Source organism: Chanos chanos, chromosome 2, assembly GCF_902362185.1.
Source record: "Chanos chanos chromosome 2, fChaCha1.1, whole genome shotgun sequence".
NCBI lineage: Eukaryota > Metazoa > Chordata > Actinopteri > Gonorynchiformes > Chanidae > Chanos > Chanos chanos.
In genome coordinates this window covers 31,360,368-31,381,161 of record NC_044496.1, presented here as the reverse complement: position 1 = coordinate 31,381,161, position 20,794 = coordinate 31,360,368, and the positions used below count along the sequence as shown (strand labels likewise).

Sequence of the window (20,794 nt, the reverse complement as noted above, 5' to 3'; positions counted from 1 at the left end):
CTCAACAACTGCTTTATGAAGCCCTTAGGACAGTCACATAAATCCAGTCAACTTTCAGGTGTTCTGCAAGACAAACCAGTCATGGTAAGACACCACCTTAAATTATAATTACGATTTCAGCTTTTCATGAACCTTTGAGAATTTTTAATGAACACATAAAGCAACTGAAGCATTTGTTCAAGAATCTTCAGTCCTCCAGAAATATCCTCTATGCTCAACACAAATGAAGTGTACTCAGTGGCAACTCAAAAGTAATAAAATGACTTTAATTTTCAGTTGAATTTTATCTCATATCATTGCTATTTAAATAATTTCGCAGTAAGCGTTAAGTGTTATACTGGATTAGAAAGGATGGTAGCAGTCCATGGTAAGAAGATGCGGTCATTTCGAAGCTTTTTCCTCCTTGGGAAATCTGTTTTATTCTTTTGCTTTTGCATATAGTGTCTATGGATGTTTGCTTGTCCATCTCTCTCTATGGGAAAGGAAAGAAACATCCTCAAGTGTGTTCAGATATGTTCAGCCAGTGGGGGAGGGGAAGTACCAGCTGTATTTGCCCTGTGTGTGTGCCTTGTCTCTGCTTGACCATCTCTCTTTGCTGTGTTCCCAACTGTCCTGCTTCCATCTTGTTCAGTACCTAAAAGACACAAGCTACGTTTGTACTGTACATCATATGGGGTCAAAAAGAAAACACAATGACACAGTGTGCAGTTAATTTGCATGCAGAATTTCATTTGGCTTTCTCCACCACAGCAATCTATGGGCAGATATTTAAATCCATACTGAGCTTAATGTGGCATTGAAGTTAAAGTGGATTCAGGATCACAGGCATGACTGTGATGTCATAATCACAGAGGCGGTGTGTCACCTGTAGTAATAGGGTTTGAAGGGACCAGTTTTGTTCACGCCGAGGTACTTCGCTTGTTCATCCGTTAGCTCAGTTAGGTGTGCTTCAAATGTCTGAAGGTGAAGACTAGCTACATACTCATCTAAAACATTCACGAGTAGACAAATCAGGTATAAACAAATAAAACATTTTTTAGTCATCAACAGATCATTTTAAAATTCCAACTCTGTTTTTCTTGTTCTCTCTGCATATGTTACATGATGATACTGTCAGAAAAATGCAGATGGGATGAAAGACAGACAAAAGGCTTGGCTCACCCATCTTCTTTGGCAGCAGGTAGACGTCTTGTTTGTAGCGGCCTTCGGGAGCATTATACAGTTCAATCAATGCCAGAGCCTACAGGAGAAACAGACTTCACGGTTACAGCACAGATAGTGACAAAGACTCTGACAATGACTAAACATCTGCTCTGACTACGCTTGTCACTGTTTCAGCTGCTTCACGGTTCACCACCAATGTGTCTGCAGACAACTAGACACTTTTATAATGCTATCGTTACTGTTCCTTCTGTATAGGAGAAAAAAAATTCTGAGTCTCCTCAGGTGCAGCTGTGGGGATTCTGTTTTTAGAAAAAGTATCTGATATGGCATCTGTGCTGTTTGCTCTCCCTCACACAGTATAAACTTCCAAATCTAAATAAATAAATGTCTAAATAAATCACCACAGCAACCACCTAAATTAAAGAAAACATACTGTGCATTTATTCTTCAGCATTTATAATATTGAAAAATGCAGTCCTATCCCTTTAGACGCGCTGTCCAAATTGGCGCACTCTGCTAAACTAGCCTCTTGCCTGCTTGACCCCCTCCCTGCTAAACTTTACATAGAGCTTTTCTCGGTCCTCGTACCAACAATGCTTAACCTTCTAAATAAGTCACTTAGACTTGAACTCACTCCCCGACTAGAGGGGGAATGACGCAGCTCTGAGAATATTGTGAGACAGCGGGTGAGACTGAACATGGCACCGCCCCTCTCCTAAACTCCTAGCAAGCTGAAACACTGCAACCAAACCTTTTGCCTGGTTATTCTCATCACTGCATTGCCAACACAGAATCATCCAACTCTTCACCCTAGAAAACCCGTTGTTGACTCACAGATTCTGACACATGCTCACATTGCTCATTAAACAGCCCAGATAATTATCTCCACTCAACCTGGCTATGCCCTCCAACTCAAAGTTTCTGGCAACAAGTTACTGATAGAAAATCTCTTATTATGAGCTGTAGCATTCCACTATCCTCATCCCTCGTTCTACTAGGAGATCTCTCAATAATAAAGCCGCCAATCCCAAATTCAAAACCTGTACTCATCGCCTTAACTATTGCCAAAAAAACAACCCTCCTAAATTAGTGAACTAGAAACACATTAAACATCACGCTATGGTTAATCCCCAATCTTACATATCCATGGAACTAATTACATTCCAGCACCAAACTTCACACACAAAAAAGTTTGGGGTTCCTTTATCACCTCATTAGACTTGCCTATTAACTAAACCCACCAACACCAACACACATGCACACACACACACACACACATTATAAACCCTTACCAAAGTCTTACTTCCTCCCTTTCATCATCTTACACTCGGTTCTCAAACTTACCACATCCGCACATACACTTCCCCATTAACTTTCATACAACGCATTATATGCAATACCTAGTCTTGTGATGTCCTGTTATGTCAGTCTGTTTGTCTGTCTGTCCGTCCACCTGCTCGGTCATGTCATGTCTCATCATGTCCTATCATGTCAGTCAGTCTGTCTCTCTGTCTGTCTGTCTGTCTACCTGTCTACCTGCTTAGTCTTGTCATGTCTTGTCATGTTTGTGTCTTTGTGTGCCTGTCCGTCCTTTTGCTTGCTGTTGTTATGTCTCGTCATGCCTCTGTCTGCAGGTCTGCCTGTCTGTTCAGGAATCATCATGGTTTTAGGTTAGCTGGGTGAATGGGAGTGGAGCGGCTTCACTGAAGGTACTGAATCTGAACTTGGAAAAATAAATAAATAAATAAGGTTGTCCTCTGAAGATGGGGGTGGGGGCGAGCTTAAAAGAAACAAAACAAAATCCTTAATATGTCACTTAAACTGGCAATTTACCCTCTGCTTTTAAAATGGCTGTGATCAAGCCTTTTTAAAAAAACGAACCTTGACCCTGAAGCCTTAAATAAATATAGGGTGATCTGTAATCTCCTGTTTCTTTCAAAAATACTTGAAAAAAGTGTAGCTGCTCAGCTTATAGCCCTCCAACAATCTGTTTGAAGAGTTTCAGTCAGGCTTCAGGTGTTTTCATTCTACTGAAACCGTGCTCACTAGAGTGACTAATGATCTTTCAGTAGTCATGGATGCTGGCGCCTGCTCTATTCCTATCCTACTCTACTTGATCTTAGTGCAGCATTGGACATGGTCCATCACACCATATCGTTAAAGCGCCTGGAAAATCAAATTGGTATTCGTGGCCTGGTGCTTTCTTGATTTAAATCTTATTTCTCAGAGAGAAAGTAGTGTGTCCACTATAATAATGTGACCTCTGAGTACCGTGAGGTTAACTATGGTGTTCCTCAGGGGTCGGCCCTTGGCCCTCTCCTATTCTCTATTCACATGCTCCCTCTGGGCAACATTATTTGTAGTGATAACATTAGTTGCCGTTGTTATGCTGGTGATACTCAGATACACACTTTTCTTACCTATGAAGCACAATGACTGCTCTGAATTGGCTAACCTTGAGGTGTGTCTTTGTGCTGTTAAGGGTTGGATGTCTTAAAATTTCCTGTTGCTTAATGCAGACAAGACTGAAATGCTGGTCATTGGTTTCCCTAAGCATAAGCATCTTTTTAGTGATCTTATCCTAAATTTTGACAACTGCATTATCTCTCAAAATTCTACAGCTAAAAACCTTGGTGTGTTTTTGGCTCTAGTCTTTCGCAGGTCACTGATATCAAAAACACAACCAAAACGGCCTTTTATCACCTCCGTAACATTGCTAAAATTAGGCCCATGCTAAGTGTGGCTGATGCAGAAACCACTGTTCACGTATTTGTCACATCTCGCCTCGATTACTGCAATGTTCTGTACTCTGGTCTGCCTGCCTCTAGTACCAAAAGTCTTAAGTTGGTCCACAATGCTGCTGCCAAAATCCTGACCAGAACGAGGAAGTTTGATCACATCACAACTGTCCTGGCTTCCCTTCATTGGCTCCCAATTCATGCAAGGGCGGATTTTAGGGTCCTCTTATTGACATATAAAATTCCACATGGGCTTGGGCTGGCCTACCTATCCAACTAAATCTGATTATCGAGACTTATCTGTCTCAACCTTGTTGTTCTCTCTAACTAACCTGTTCTCCTCTGTCTGCGTGAGTGGCTGTTGTCTGTGTCTCACTGCATAGATGTGGCTCTCATCTTTAGGTCGGTGGCTTTATTTTATCCCCATGCCCTGTGTTTCCTGCCACTGCTTGCCCTGCTCCTCCTGTGCCTTCCATAGTTATTGGCTTTGCTGCATTAAAGCGTCTATGCACTACATTCTTTATTTGCTTTGTTAACTCCTGATACCCTGCTAATGCTCTCCTTTTCCCCCTCATCTTCTGTGTGTGTGTATGTCTCATATGCTTGAGTATGAAAGCCTTGTGTGAGTGTGACTGTTTTCCTCCCAGGTGTGCCCTGCCTCCCTCTGCTCTCTTCGTCCCTCCCTATCAGCCTGCTCGTCATCGCCATCTGCCTCGTCCTGCTTTTTGTTGTCTTTATCTAGTGTGTTTTCTTTTGCATTATGATTGTATTACCTGTAATTGCCCACTGGGTCGGCACCTATTGCACGTGAGTCTGACCATGAAGAGGTCTCCTCTCCCTGTGGTCCTTCTCAAGATTTCTTCTGTTTCTTTTTTTCAAGATTTTTTTTCTGTTACACCTGGGTTTTGGGGAGTTTTCTCTTGCCCACTATGAGGATTTAGTCAGGGGGTGCCTCCCTGTTTTGTTTGTTTTAGCCATGCAAAGCCCTTTGAGACTGTAAACAGTGATATTGGGCTCTAAATAAACTTGAATGAATTGAAAATCACTCCAAACAGCATCTTATTAAAATGGTTTGATTTACTGCACCGGGGAACAAAGCCACACACTATATCAATCAGCTTTTATGGACACAACCTATCCTGTATTCCTGTTTGTATCTTTGACAAGAACGGTTACCTTAACAAGTGCATTGGTCATTATGACAGTCTTTTAGACTACAGCAGTAAGATCTCTGTGACAAAAATTAGTTTGCATGTTTGTTGCAAACTAAGCACACAGCTTTACTGCCAACCAGAGGTAGACTGGTAATCTGGCATACCAGGCATTTTTCTGGTGGGCCTTGGATGCACCTTGGGGCTGATATAATTTAATTTATCATTTTTAATTAAAAAGAAGAATTAGCCAATGGCCAGCCCGTAAAGCAGGCACAGTGGCCCACTGGTTCATTTTCTATATTGACACTGGGCTGGCCAAATCACATCACTTACTAGGTCCCACTCCTACCCCTCTTTTTGGCTCAGAGCCAAAAATCTGTGGATGGATGAGGGTGTCAGAATGGATAAAAAGAAGCACAAGGGGGGTATGGAGAGGTTAAGTTAAAAATTAAGTTAAAAATTAAAAATCTAGAGGTGGATGCCACCAAATGTGCAAAAATGTTTGTGACATGTTTGCGGCAGGGGCTACAGTAGCTTCAACGTCTACAGTATCTGACATTGTGCAGCAACAGGTGGAACTTGAAAGAGGAGAGGTGGCTGGCCATGGCCACTGCCAGGCCGAGGAGCAAGCAGAGGAGCAGGTGTATGACAGGGAAGCCGAGGAGGGACAGAGTGAGCATGACTGGGCCGAGGGACGATGTGAACATGATTGGGCTGAAGGACAGAGTGAGCAGGAGCAGGAGGAGAGTGTAGCTGAAGCGGTAAGCATGGAGTAGCTTCATGATTAACAGGGACTCGCAGGGAGGGAGCGTGGAGGTAGTGTGTGTGCCATGCCATGATGACTATGATGATAATTAGTTCAATTAAGGTCGATGATAATGAGATAATATAACATAATCGTAACGCTATCATGAAGTGAGACCGTCACCTACTGCTGGTGGTCACTCAGTCAATGTCAAATAGCACAGCGTAAGCTATTTGGCATTGTTTTTGTAGCTGGCATAGTCCCCTAATGCAGTCACAACTTCAGCTGACTATTCTAATTTTAACTTAATTTTAACTTAACGTTATTTTGTCAGTGTCACGTTGGCCAAGCCCACGTTGCCGTGAGTGACCTAGGTCCATATCGTATCATCATAATGTTCTTAAAATTGTTAGGCTAAGTGTTCACTTGATAAAGATGTGTGAAAAGGCTGTATAATATACTACATCTGTAGCTCTACTGTGCTAAAATGTATGTCTGCTTATGTATCAGTCTACACAGAAAAAAGAAGTTTTCATTTGCAACAACAGGCAACAAAGTTGTCCTATGTTTATTTTCAGCCAGGTATGGTGGTAACTATTAGGATATGTATAGTATGGATTACTGTTATTACTGTCTGTGAGGTAGCTTTCCACCTACAGTAAGTTCAAATTGTTTGACGCTGCTGTCCACTGAGGATGCACTACTCAGCTTTGCCATGGTTTGTGGGAATAGTACAGTAGGTGCGCATATTTAAGGGGACTGCAAGAATGGTGTACTGATGGGTGGTATCCAACCAATTTGTCCCAGTCCATCCCTGCTGCCAACCTCAGTGAAAAACTACTTTGCAGTCCATGACATATTAAACACTCTACATTCGGCATCAACCATTCGCTTTTTAGTGCTCATTTCGTGTAGCAGGTGACTCCAAATTGTATCTGCATCGACTGCGTTGCACGAGCAAAATGAGAATCCTCATACACTTGCACAACCTGATGCGCCTCAGCAGATGCCGCTGTGACTTCCAGTAAATACCAAACATTTCTCATGTCAGTGTAAACTGTGACAGGAAGAAGGCATGCACGCTCACAACACACATGCGTTTCAAAATGGTGTGGTTTGTCTTAGACCTCCCAGGCCAGGCAGAACCATCATGAGGGCTGGTTCCGGCCCATGGGGCGTATTATACCCAGGTCTGACCTAACATGTCACTGTCTGTCATTGTTGGTTATATTGTTGGTTAAGTTGTTGATTGCTGATGATTAGCATTAGCATCTTTTCACACCACTTTAAATGTGACATTTTTGACACCACTAATGCACCAGTTCTCCTTCTCACAGAATGTTACATCCTTGGACATACGGCCAGTGACCAGTTCCCCTGCTATCTCTGTTCCTCCTTTGGGGTTGGCTGCGGATGCCTCTCCAATTCCCCCATCTCCCACCGCACCCTCCCTATCAGCTACACCATGTCTTGATTTTGACGACAGTAGGCGCATTAACCTGGTGCCTCCGTTTCGTGAATCGGAGGTAGACTCTTATTTTGTTGCTTTTGAGCGCATCGCAGCTGCCCTTCACTGGCCCAATGAAGTGTGGTCCTTGTTGCTCCAACGCAAGCTGGTGGGAAACGCACAGGAGGTGTGTACGTCTTTATCGGTTGAGCAAAGTTTAAATTACAATATTGTGAAAAACACTGTCTTGAGCGAGACCAATTACGTTGTTGTGACACCGAACCTAAAACGTAAAACTCGAATGTGTCCCGTTAACACGTTAAAACCTTATGTTAACCATAGTGTAGGTGAAAACAGTGTACCCGCGAGTTCTGACATTAAAGGGGTAGCCTCTGTTTCCCTAGCGTCTTGATGATGAGTTAGTAATGCTTTCTGCTCCCGTGCGCTGTGGTCGGCTGTAGAACTCCTGTGCCCAGAACCCGACGAGATTTGCGCAGATTTTTAGGCATGGCAGGCTTTTTGCCGAAAGTTTTCCAGCGTGGTGTCTCCGCTCACTGATCTGCTCCGGGCATTTAAAGAGTTGGTATGGACGACAGAGTGTCAGTGTGCATTTGACTCTTCTGTGTAACACACCCGTGCTTGCCGCTCCTGACGTTGCGTGGCTGTTCAAACTGGAAGTGGATGCAAGCGCTACTGGCGGTGGTGTGGTTTTATTGCAAGAGGATTCTCATGGTATCGATCACCCTTTCTGTTTTTATTCGAAAAAGTTCACAAAGCATCAGCTTCATTACAGTACAGTTGAGAAGGAGATGCTTGCTCTCCTGCTTGCGCTACTGCAGTTTGAGGTGTATCTTGGTGTATCAAGCACTCTCCCTATCTCTGTCTAAACTGATCACAACCCACTGGTGTTCTTAAGTTGTATGTGCAATACAAATCAGAGACTGATGAGGTGGTCTTTACTAGCACAATCGTTTCCACTAGACATTAAACACAAAAAAGGGTCTGAAATAGCCGTGGCAGATGCTCAGTCCCGCACCTGAAAGTGTAAGTAGGGATATTGTAATATCGTGGTGTGTGCAGTATGACTGTGTCGATGAAGTTTTGTGTTTGTGCGTGTGTGCGTGTGTAAACACACATTGATGTTTGCTTTTGTGTGTGGGGGTGTTACATCCTTAGACATATTTTTGTGTTCTGTTTGGGTGTTTTTCTCTCTCTCCCTCTCTCACTATCTCTCCCTCTCGCTCCCCGGCCCATTTCTCCTTTCAGATTGCTGGTGGGTCATGATTGGCTGAAGAACGTGCAAGGGAATTTTAAAAGACAACTGCTCTGCAGCGCACAGCTGGCTGAACCTCCTGTGAAATTCCTGCTGCCACGTCAACAGAGTGTTTTTGTGTAAAAATCTTGCTAGTGATGAATATAGTTTGTAAATAGTTGTAAATAGTTGGGTTATCGTGTTGTTTTCATTTCTGTCGTTTTCTTCGTCAGCAGTTGTAGGAGGTGGGTGCCGTTTCAGTTGAGCATATTTTCTCCTGTTTATGTTAGTTAGGGAGGGAAGTTGGTTTGTCTTTTTTTTTTGTATTCTTTTGGCTAGCTTATTCCCTTCCCTTTAGTTATGTCATGGTTAAGGCTATTTTGTGAGTCTATTCCTTATGTTTCTAGTGTTTCTCTTTTCCCTGTGCTCCCCCTGTTGGTTTGTCTTCTCTGTTTTGTGTGTGTGTGTGTGTGTGTTGTGGCCGTGGCGTCTCTCTCTCTCTCTCTTCTTCCAGATTGCCTACACACCTGCAATCAGTCATCTCATCACATTACAGTATTTAAACCCCGGTGTTTAATCCACTCTTCGCCAGACTGTTACTTCAGCCTATCCAGATTACCTCTGTGGCACTCAGTATCTCCAGTGTGCCCTTCGCCTGCCTGTCACCCTTCAACTCCGTCTCCTTAGTCCAACTACTCTGCCTCACTCACAGCTCAACTCTGCAACCTCTCCCATCATCCGCTTCCTTGCCCACTGCCTTCATCTCCTCTGCCTCCATTTCCGTCACCATATTACAACGTGTCAATAAACTCTCATTTTTTCATTCTAACCCTGAGTTGTGTCTCTGCATTTGGGTTACCTTAGTAGATTGTCACAAGTTAGATGTATTTTTGTTTATTATTTTGGCCTGGCTCACTCCCGAAGTCTTTTGTGTTTTGTAAATAATTATATTTAGTAATAAAAGCTGACAAGTATTATATCAGTGTTGAGTGTTGGTGTTTTGGGTTACTGCGGTGGCAGGAGAAGGAGGTTCTCCCATGCTTTTTATGTTTCACCCTACCTTAGACGGGGTTGTAACACAGAAACAGGTTCAGTTCCCTTCTTATACCATTAAATTTTAAAACTCATTCTAGATACCAAAACAATTTGATGTGCAGATTGAACAAAACAGAGACAAACAGAGTTAAGTAAATAAACAGAGACCAATGCTGGACACACCTGAGTTGTGGCAGTGATGGAGAACACATATGTTGGGACTGTTGAACAGCTCAGATTCAGGAGACGACCCTGCAGTCACACACACACACACATACACACACACTCATTACTTCTGTGTGGAGGGTTTGACTATGTCACTATTAACTGTGTTCAGGGTGATAGTGATAACCCAGTGATTGCAGGCCATCTGACCTTGGCAAGTAGCAGAATTCTCTTCCCATCAGGCCAAATAATGTGATCCAGGTTTGGCCTTACACGCAGCCAACGGAGCTCGGGGGTTCGCAAACTGGCCTACACACACACACACACACACACACACACACACACACACACACACACGTATGTATATGTATGTATATGTATGTGTGTATATATACAGACATGACCATAGTAATAATTTTATGCCATACCACATCAATCTCTGTGTTGGAATGTCCCATGTTACACACTATACAGCCATTCTTCATACGGTCCATATGCTCCCTCACAACCACATTCTTATTGCCTGTATACACACACACACATGCATGCACGCGCACACACGTATGCACACACGCGCCCATACACACAGAGCCAAAGGAGATATCAGTTTACATGCTACATGTACACAGTTACAGTGAGTTCAGTTATTTATAGGACGTTCGTTTTGTGGCACGTGTTGTAACAGGGCTGACAAACAAGGGCTGTGACACTGACCTGTGCAGGTGATTATGATGTCCACTGTTCTAATGACCTCACTCAGCTTAACCAGTCGAAGGCCATTCATGCTGAGTACAAAACAGACAACATGACCTTATGGTCAACTGAAAACAGATACGAATATGTAGCAGCCATCACACGAGTGTGTTCATCTCACACAGACACTTTATAGTATATCAGCTGATAATTAAAAAACTACTGTTTTTCTGTAGGACACAATGACAGTGTGGCAGGGCTAACTGAGGCTGGTGTGTGTTTTTTGTGTTATGTGGTGGATAGTGTGTTGTGTGTGTTGTGTGGTGGATGGTATGTCTTGTGTGTGTGTTATGTACTTTGTGACAGAGGGCTGGGTCTCAGGCTGCGAGCGGCATCCTTTCTCCCACCTTACCCCATAGTTATACAGTATTCATTCATTCATTTATTCATTGTGTTTGTGTCCAATTGCCTGTACGTGTTTGCATACATATCACTAACGCACATAGTCCACCAAAATATCATGCTAGCTTCGAGGGTGCACACTCAAAGCAAGCAGCAGCTTACCCGGTTTCATACACACAAACATTTCCAATTCACGTTCACAATCTTCCAGTTTAAAACACACTACAAACACAACCAACTACACCTAAATGTTTGTTATCATCTCTACTGTTGTTGTCTTTACTGTTACTGTCTTTATCATATTGCACACAATTACACATTTAAATGTTTGTTCCTGTCTTTATTGTACTTAGCGCTTGGTTTAAATGCTCTTTTTGTGTTACAGGATTTTGTTGATCGTCGTGTCTCCCTCCGTTTTCTCTCTCCGTCTGTTTGTCTGTGCCATAGCGGGGTACCACTACCGGTGCAGGAGAGGACCAAACCGAGGTGTAGCAACACGGGCTAGTTTATTGGGGTTGACCTGAGTTGCACATGTGCGGTGTAGTATAGGAAGGTGCCACAAAACCAGCGAAGGAGTTTGATGTGAAAATGTGATGATCTAGTGAAACTATGGGGATATTTGAAATTGTGATCATATAAATATGAAGGGTATAAAGGTAGTGGTGATTTTGTTTGTACATTGAAATGATTTTGAACTGCAATATTATTTTTAAATTAACAGAACGAATGTGGTATGTTCTTGAGGAGGGGCTTATGATTGAAAAGTGGGTTTCAATCATTGTATGTTGAGGGAGTAAGGAGACATTATTGCTCTGTGTCTGTGTCTGGTTTTTTACTTGTAAATATTTTGTTTGTAAATATTTTGCGGTGGATATTGTGTTTTGTGTGTGTTGTGTGTTTTGTGTGTGTTGTGTGGTGGATGGTGTATTGTGTGTGTTGTGTGGTGGATGGTGTGTTGTGTGTGTTGTGTGGTGGATGGTGTGTTGTGTGTGTTGTGCGGTGGATGGTGTGTTTTGTGTGTGTTGTGTGTTTTGTGTGTGTTGTGTGGTGGATAGTGTGTGCTGTGTGTTGTGTGGTGGATGGTGTGTGCTCTGTGTTGTGTGGTGGATGGTGTGTGCTGCGTGTTGTGTGGTGGATGGTGTGTGCTGTGTGTTGTGTGGTGGATGGTGTGTTGTGTGTGTTGTGTGGTGGATGGTGTGTGCTGTGTGTTGTGTGGTGGATGGTGTGTTGTGTGTGTTGTGTGGTGGATGGTGTGTTGTGTGTGCTGTATAGTGGATGGTGTGTGTCGTGTGTGTTTTGTTTGTGTTGTGTGGTGGATGGTGTGTTGGAACCTACTTCCGGTGGCGCTGCACTGTTGCGACCCAGGCTGCCATGCTACTGTCTCGTTAGTATTTTGTTTGCACCAAATGTGCAAACAAAACTACTGAGAGAACTGTGGACTCGGACCCCATGCGAACAGGTAGGACCGTGGAGGAGAGGTGAGACAGTGTGAGAAAGCACGGAGGGGTGAGACAGCGACTATGTGAAAGGGCAAACTGGCCGTCTCTACCGTCCATGATTCTCTGCTCTTCAGGGGAGGGGCATTGCAAAGTTGACGAACTACGAGTCAACACCAGAGTCCAGCATGTGTATCAAGATTTGTGCCTGCTTATATTCACCGAAAACTGGTTACAGGGGGATGTGCCTGACTCTCTTGTTGGCCTCTCTCTGGTGCGCTCTGACAGGAATGACAACTCAGGCAAGAGTAAGGGAGGAGGCATCTGTGTCTTTGTCAACCAAAAGTGGTGCTCCCAATTTACACCAAGGGAGTCTGTTTGCACCCCCGACATTGAGTTGGTATGTCTAAGTCTCAGACTCTTTTATCTCCCCCATGAATTCGGGAATATTTCATTATGTTCTGTCTATATGCCACTGAGTGGAAACGCCACAAAGGCAGCCACCTTAAGTGCAGACTGTGTGCACAGACAGTTGTTACATACTCCAGAAGCGCCTTGTTTTATTGTTGGTGATTTTAACCACAGCAAGTTTGAAGCCGCACTACCTGGATTTAAGCAATATGTGGACTATAAAACTTGCGGCACTGTACTTTCTTTTTACTTTTTTTGGCATTACAGGTTTTTATCTGTTTATCTGTTTTATTTTTATCTATTTATCTATCTTTTTATGTTTTTCTCTGTCTTTTTTTTTACTGTACGTTTTGATTATATTCTTAGATGTTTCCTGTTCCTGTAGCTGTTTTACCATGTCTTTTATGTATGTGGAATGTTTCTCTCTATGGATGCAGCATAGGTGGAAGCCCGAGCCAATAAAGTGAATCTTGATTTTGACCTTGTGTGTGTTGTGTTTGTCGTATGGTGGATGGTGTGTTGTGTGCGTTGTGTGTGTGGACTCACCAGGCCTGTAGGGCACAGATGGGGTCGACCTCCGTCACATACACCACAGAGCCCATGGCCTTTAGTGCGGCACAGCATCCCTTCCCCACCTACACACATACGCACATCAGAAATACACATTTACCATAGCTAAAATGCTTCAGCTACACACATCAGTATCTACCAGCCCTCCGCACAGCCAAACATGTCCATTACACTCTACCATCTGTCACATTTTACAGAGATATACTCTACTGTCGTGCCAATGGTATGAGGAAAATCTGGTTAATGGTTCACTGTGAATATTAGACTTAATACTAATATCACTTAGCTGTAACCATAACCTTATATTGGAACCTGAACCCAGTGAAATTATAGACATCCTGAAAAACTATTTATAGCGCAGCGCTCTGAACACTGAACCTAGAAATTATTCTGAATACCTCTTCATTAGCCGTACATATAATAAATAACAGCATTAAAGTAGCAGGTACAATAATACTCTTCGAATTCAATACTTCTAACTAAGTTCCTGGATCACCACATTCAGTAACTGGTAAATAAGTTATCACGTACTCAAAGAGTAGGAATACGGACGTGCACGTTTATTACAACGATCAAATTCAAACAGTACAGAATGAATCTAATGTTAAATAAACTGGAAATCAGTTGGAATTAAGGCACATCCGCTATACACACACATACAACAGCATCTAAACTACTAACAAGAAGACGAACAAGTAGCGGTATACCGTTAGTTTTAAATGGTTTCAACTGGTATTCTTAACTGGGCAAACCATTAGAATCTGAAAACCCAGTTGGAACCAGTTGAAACCAGTACAGACCATTTGAGACCAGTTCATCCCAATAGACTAGCTACTGGATTTTCAACTGGAATTTCCACTAGGGTAGACAATAACAATATCCTCGTTACCTAAAGTATGTATGAATGAACAACTCCTCGAGCATGAGGCATTACTCACGAAGAGGCACGCTTAACCAAAAGAATTATCTGAGTGATGTTCTAGTGGAGAAAAGGGGTTGTGAGGAAGGGAGAGAAAAGGGATGAGGAAGAAGAAGAGCAGGCCCAGCCACGTTCAGGTATGAGAGACCGGAGTTACCGAGGTTGGCAGAAGGAGACCGTGAGCGAGACTTCGTGTCGGTGCCGGGAAAGTCTTTTAGCGTCGCGGATCTTCCGTAGCTGTGAGCCTGGACCGATTCTTCGTGGAGACGAGCAGGACAGAACGGACAGACTTACATTATGGCTGATACAACCGGAGCTCAACTGGAGCTGAACCTTAGCGCAGCTGAACTGAACTGTAGGATAGCAGAGAGTCTGGCATTTTATCTGATTTGCAGACGGGGGGTGCTGCTATCCTTTTGGGGGTGTCTCTGGCTGAAAGGAGGAGACACTCCTTGGAATTTGGGAAGTATTAATTTGAGCTCGGTTGAAATAATTGTACATAACTTTTTCCCATTAAAGAATAGTAAAATTACGTCTGTACTCGAATCTACCACATTTTATGCTCCCGAACAAGACCAAATATGGTTTCTTTACCATTAAAAACAGCACAGTTACACCGATGGTCATACAATTAGCTGCTCATGACTTGGCTCCTGGCTATTTTTAAGTTTTACCGCGCATTTATGACTATACGAACAGTTATGACTTGATATGCGTATTTAACTGATAATATTGTATGGTTTGTTTCATTTTTCTTTTGTTCTACATAGTTTGTACTCGAATGGAGCAATGCAGATACGGCCTGTGACATGGTCTGAATTCCATTCTCACAGGGAAACTAACCTCCCGAGGTGATCTAGTCTCCCTCGCAATTAAACGTTATCAGCATTTGACCAAATGGTCTGGGGGTTGCTGCGCTAAAACATCAAACCTGGCGTCTGTTAGGTGTTACTGCGAGTGGTTTCTGCTTTGGTATGCATTGGTCCTACACGCAGGGAGGCCTGGGCCATAAAAGAGAGAACAGGGATCAAAGGGGATAGGGATAGAGAAGTAGAGTGAGGGTGATAGAAATAGATAAAGAAGGGTGAAAAAGAGGAAGAGAGTTTACACAACTGCAACTTTAATTACTAAGGAACACTTAAGGTTAACAAATGTCCTTTTCTTTCTGAAAGCTGCAGAGTGTCTGCCTGACACTACCATATGTCATAGCAAAGCAATGTGTCCTGACTGAAAGCAAACAGACATTAATGTAAATGATGAAGTGGTTACTGTACCTCTCCGTATCCACATACAACCACCTGTTTTCCCCCAAACATCACATCTGCCGTCTTCCTCAGTCTGTTTTATGTGTACAGAGGACACAGATTAACACAGGAGAAGAAGCTGTATGTGTTTACTCACTGTAACCTATAAGTCTTGCGAACAGGTTTAAATGAAAAGAGTAATTACCTGCTGAAATATGCCATTAAAGTAAGTTTTTGATGCCTGTCCACACTAATACAGACATTCAAATTCACAAATTCACATCTTACCCATCCAGTATAGACTCCCGGCAGCAGTACATGTTGTCAAACTTCTGCTTTGTCACCGAGTCATTCACATTTATAGCTGGCACACAGAGCTTCCCAGCCTTAGACAGCTGGTACAACCTGTGTTGGCAAAACAAGAGCTTGTTCTGTCACTGTAAGACAGCATAGCATCAGTCAGACATGCTAACTGCACCAGTGCACCAAGCTAATTGTCACCAGTGTGTAGCAACTCAGAACAAAGCAGGTTCAAACAAAGAACAGATCCTCATGAACAGATACTGACCAGATCAGAGGTGTTTCCCATAGGAGCATGGATAACACTAGACAATGAAGATTTTGCTTCATGGGTGTATTTTATGGATGCTGGGCTGCTGATCATGAAAATTATCTTTAAATTTTTCCTATCACATACTGTTTTGTAAATATAACCTATTTTGTGATTTCCCGTCATGTTTTGAGTCTACTAGTATATTGCCCACAAAGCAAGCTGTTTTGGTCAGTCCAAGCCTGGGCGTGCAGTGTAGGTGCAATGTAAATGTTGTCTGAGGCATGCCTGGGCATGCTTAGTCAGGTTAGATGCTGGCAGACAGGCTATAAAAGCTGCTTGCATTTACAGATGCTGTTTGGATGCATGTTGATGCACATGTTCTTCAGGCCATAGCAAAGTGAATATACTTAACAATAGGATTTACTGACTTCAGGAAGATTTAATACAGCAGAAATGTCTTGTCAATGTTGCAACAACTGGCAGTAGATTCTGTCACATCTGTGGCGAGTATACGCTTAAGGCTCAAAGATGGACCATGACTGCACTTATTAAGAAAGCCTATGAGCTCTACTTGGATGTGAAATTGGTGACCAAGACAAATCCTTGGCTTCTCACATTTGTTGTGCAATATGTGCAGTCAACCTAAGAGCTTGGCTCAGAGGTACTTGGAAGTCAATGCCATTTACATTTAAAAATAAGAAATATGTTGAATCAGCCATGACAGTGTAGACGAGGCAGATGAAGATGCCACAACACATGAACCAGACGTGGAAAACGACAGTGATCCAGATGTTGAACCCTTTCATCTCATAACACTGCCAGAACTAAATGACCTGGTTAGGGACTAAGATTTGTTAAAAGCTAAAGCATCATTATGCAATTAAACATGTTAAATTCCTACGTGATAGAGCAAATCTGACATTATTTTTGTGTGTAGCTTGACATTATCTATCGTAATCTCAATTTTTTTTTTCAGGAAGCAAAACTTTGTTGTCCAGTGTAATTTGCAGCTATGTTTGGAAAAGAAAAAGGCAAGAGAAATCCCAAACCACCTGTGAACCCCATTGACACTCTCCTCCACCACACCCTTAATGTTCTGGAGGATCTCAGGATGTTTCTTATAGATCCAGTGGGTGAGGTCTCCTCCATCATCCAGGATCTGAGAGAGACAGTGGCAGTAGCATAGTGCATTTACCACAGTAGACCACATGAGTGTGTGTAGCACTGTATTTCCACATCAGTGTAATACTCTGTGTATTGTAATACATTTATCCCCATCCAGTAGTACAGTGTTGGACCATAACTGTGTTAAGCAGATGCTGTGAGGAGAGAGATTCCTGTGAGTCATACCATGTTTGGCTGCCAGCGGTCCACATTAACACAGCGTTCTATGCACCACCAGAAATCTTCCTCCGTTTCACCTTTCCATGCAAACAGAGGGAAACCTTTCATGGAGAAACAGAGACACACTCAATACAGCCTATGCACTTACTGTAGTAGTACATATAAAAATATGAAATTACTTAAAAGGCATATTGAACAGCAAAGCTGAGAAGGAGAAAAGAAGACAAAAGTCTTTTTTTTTTAACCTTCCTCTGCTAAGGCTGCAGCCACAGCATTGTGGGTGGAGAAGATGTTACAGGCAGCCCACCTGCACTCAGCGCCCAGGGCTGACAGTGTTTCTATCAACACCTGCAAAACAAACCACAACCACAAATAGAATGTCTCTTGCTACATGTCTATGAATGTATTTGCTGCATTGATAAGTGACAATAAGGAGCAGGCATGGTAAATACTCACCGCTGTCTGTGCTGTGATGTGGGTACAGCCCACGATTTTTGCTCCAGCTAATGGCTTGTCTCCCTGGCCTCTCAATTTTAGAGCTATCAGAGCACCCATTTCTGTTCAAATTACAGAGGATCACACCATGAATTACACTTCAATACACACAGGCACGCACAGTTATGCATGCACACACACACACAAACATACAGATACTATTTTTTGTGTATCATAACCTTGCTCAACAATTTGGATTTCTCTTCGGCCAAAATGAGCTTGTTTGATGTCTTTTACACAGAAGTCTGTCTGTCCCTTTGAGTTTTTCTGTTGTTTGTCCTGTGGAGAGATCTCATCCAACGAACTGTCTGAGTCAGAGGGCACTGTGAGACAGGGAACAGGTTAACACATGTCCTGTTGGTCAGAAAAACCCTTCTCAGAGTCATTAGACACCAGACATCAGAAGAGTACATAAATCCTGCTAATTCCTGCTTCTTGTCTTTCCTCATATCTTCATCAGCCATAGATTGGACTTGGGCCAACAATATGTAATTGTTATTTTTGGTGAATGAGGTTGATGAAATACCTAATGAAAAATATATCAGCTTGAGACGAGCAGCTCATCCTGTGTGTGTGTGTGTGTGTGTGTGTGTTGTATCTAAACTGGAGCTCCGGAAGCTCTGGATGTGTATGTGTGTGTGTGTGTGTGTGTGTGCTGTATCTAAACTGGGGCTCTGGAAGCTCTGGATGTCTGTGTGTGTGTGTGTGTGTGTGTGTGTATGTTTTATCTAAAGTGGGGCTGTGGAAGCTCTGGACATTTTGGGAAAGTGAGGACATTTAGTTGTGGTATTTAGTGGCATTTAGTTGTGATGACTGAGGTGAGGGTGAGAGGCTAGGAAATGTATTATGTCAATCCATGTCCTCACATAGATAGAAGTACAAGTATGTGTGTGTGTGTGTATGTGTGTGTGTGTGTGTGTGTGTGTGTGTGTGTGTGTGTGTGTGTATGTTGTACCTGGGCTGTGACTCTCGGCAGAGGACTGGGAAATGGAGCGGGATAGGGAGCGTCGAGCTGTTTTGGTGGGACGTTTATTGAACTCTTCCGTCTGTTCTGGAAATTTGATTTGCTATGTGAGAAAAAAGTGTTCAGTGGTTGAGTCACAGAGGAGAATGTCCATGCAAAGTCAGACTTGAGGATGTCATAATTTCTGTGGTCTGTGTTTAATTATTAACACCTGTCCTTGTTGGATCAGTAAACCCTGTCAGTGATAAGGTGACAACTAAACCCTAATTTGTGCAGGTTTATGACCTGGTATAATCCTGTGGGTCATTTACTCTGTGCTTCTCAGGAACTCTGTTCAATCAGGCACTGACTCTAAACCCTCTGCACTCTATTAAATCAGACACTGAGTCTATACCCTCTGCACTCTATTCAATCAGACACCGAGTCTGTACCCTCTGCACTCTATTCAATCAGACACTGAGTCTGTACCCTTTGACCCAGTCAGGACTGGGGGGGGGGGGGGGGGTCAACATTTACTGAGGATTCTAAAAATGATAAAAGTAATAAATGACAAAATATGGGGCATTTTAGCCTGACAGAGACTTTCACTTAAGTCCAGAGTACCAAACCAGACTGCATCTTTAAAATGTAATCTGCATTTTGTGCTTAACTGACCAGAGTTATTGTGTGAAAGCCCACATCAATGTGTATGAACACATCACATTCAATTATAGGTCTGTTGTAAACTAACAGACTTTTGAAACTGTCCATCGATTTGATTTTCTCCATATGAATTTTCCCCTCTGTGAAAATCAAATGTTTGTCCATTGGACCACCAGCTGGTTCCTCCTTTAAGGCTTATCAGTTTCATAATATTATTGTTATGTTGCGCTGACTGTATGAACGCAGTTGACACACTCTAAGATTCTCCTGTTTCCAAATAAAATGCTGTTGTTTTTAGTTTTATTCCCAGTGTCAGTTTTCCAGCTTTACTCTTAGTAAATCTTTAAATCTCAGAAGACTGTGCTTTTCGAAAATTTTTCATCTTTTATTAGTTTTAATATTCAAATTGTAATATTCTTTCTGTAGCAGACCTGTGTATGCTGACTGGCTGTACAAATAAACTGACAGTTCTTTTTTTTTTTTTTTTTTGATCTACATTATGCAGCGGGTCTATACAGACCCTGAAGCGCATGGGAATTTTCCACTGCTGTATGAAAACGCACACACACGCACACACACACACACACACACACACACACACACACACACACACACACACACACTGTATGTGTGGCTATATGCAAGATACAAACATACAACTGAATATAATGTTGTCTATTGTGCTGTCTTTAGCCAAGCAAGCTTAAGAAGTCACAGTACAACTGCAGTGTGCCTTTCTGAATATGTAATTACTTAGTGAAAATCACACTGATCTCTTAGCTTACTAAATCACACATACACAAAAATATATTTACTTTAACAAATCATATTTTGCAACAATGACATATCAGACATACTATAATCAAAGACATAATCAGAGCTATCCCGAGGAGGCTGCACCTTGTGTACTATGTCAGGTCAAACCAGTTTTCCATTGGCCATTACCTCACACAAGGAGAAACAGGAGCTATGCTGTGGAAACCTACAGTGAGCTTTAGTTGAACACATACACAAAATGATTACATTCAAATGAGAGAAACCTTGAAGAGAAGTGAAATACCTTTATATGCAGTGACTGCACTGCCTCCTTTGACTCCCTAATGTCTGTGCGGTTCACCAAACTATAGGCCTTCCTCATTTTTTCTAATCCAACTAGGAAAGTATTTTAAGAAATTGGCCTGAAATGCACTGAGGATGCCAGACCTAAACCACTGCTCCCAAAGGCTGAGGACTTGTTTTGCCAAGGTGAAAGAGACTGACTGTTAGGTCAGGAAAATGATACTTAATGCCCTGGGAAAAACTGTCCGTAGAGAGAGCAAACTAAACTCTTTGCACAAGTCACATGACTCATGTAAAGGCAATGATTAAATCCTCTCCTCTCACAAAGGAGTCATTTATTAATTCTGGTTAGCACTCGCTCA

The 20,794-nt window shown here is 42.5% G+C and overlaps 1 protein-coding gene across 2 annotated transcripts; it reads right to left on the bottom strand.

The window, feature by feature from the left end:
* Positions 1 to 861: 861 nt before the first annotated feature.
* ahcyl2a (adenosylhomocysteinase like 2a) lies at positions 862 to 20,511 on the bottom strand. Of its 2 annotated transcripts, none has more exons than XM_030794419.1 (16): positions 20,434 to 20,511; positions 18,723 to 18,834; positions 17,947 to 18,090; positions 17,729 to 17,829; positions 17,518 to 17,620; positions 17,279 to 17,373; positions 16,981 to 17,087; positions 15,664 to 15,780; positions 15,406 to 15,469; positions 13,189 to 13,277; positions 10,415 to 10,485; positions 10,129 to 10,223; positions 9,911 to 10,009; positions 9,719 to 9,787; positions 1,162 to 1,240; positions 862 to 986 (listed from the first exon to the last, which is right to left on the bottom strand). In XM_030794419.1, exons 1-16 carry the CDS (start codon positions 20,509 to 20,511, stop codon positions 862 to 864), a joined length of 1,548 nt encoding a protein of 515 aa, XP_030650279.1. The 2 variants fall into 2 exon arrangements, with proteins under 2 accessions (XP_030650279.1, XP_030650280.1); XM_030794420.1 differs by having other exon boundaries at positions 20,491 to 20,511.
* Between the last annotated feature and the right edge of the window lie 283 nt (positions 20,512 to 20,794).

Coding starts and splice junctions, on each gene's coding strand:
- ahcyl2a (XM_030794419.1), bottom strand. CDS start 20,511: ATGAGGAAGGCCTATAGTTTGGTGAACCGCACAGACATTAGGGAGTCA. Junction 17,830..17,946: donor AATCCAAATTGTTGAGCAAG/GTTATGATACAC, acceptor TAATTTGAACAG/AAATGGGTGCTCTGATAGCT. Junction 13,278..15,405: donor TTGTATGTGGATACGGAGAG/GTACAGTAACCA, acceptor GTATGTGTGTAG/GTGGGGAAGGGATGCTGTGC.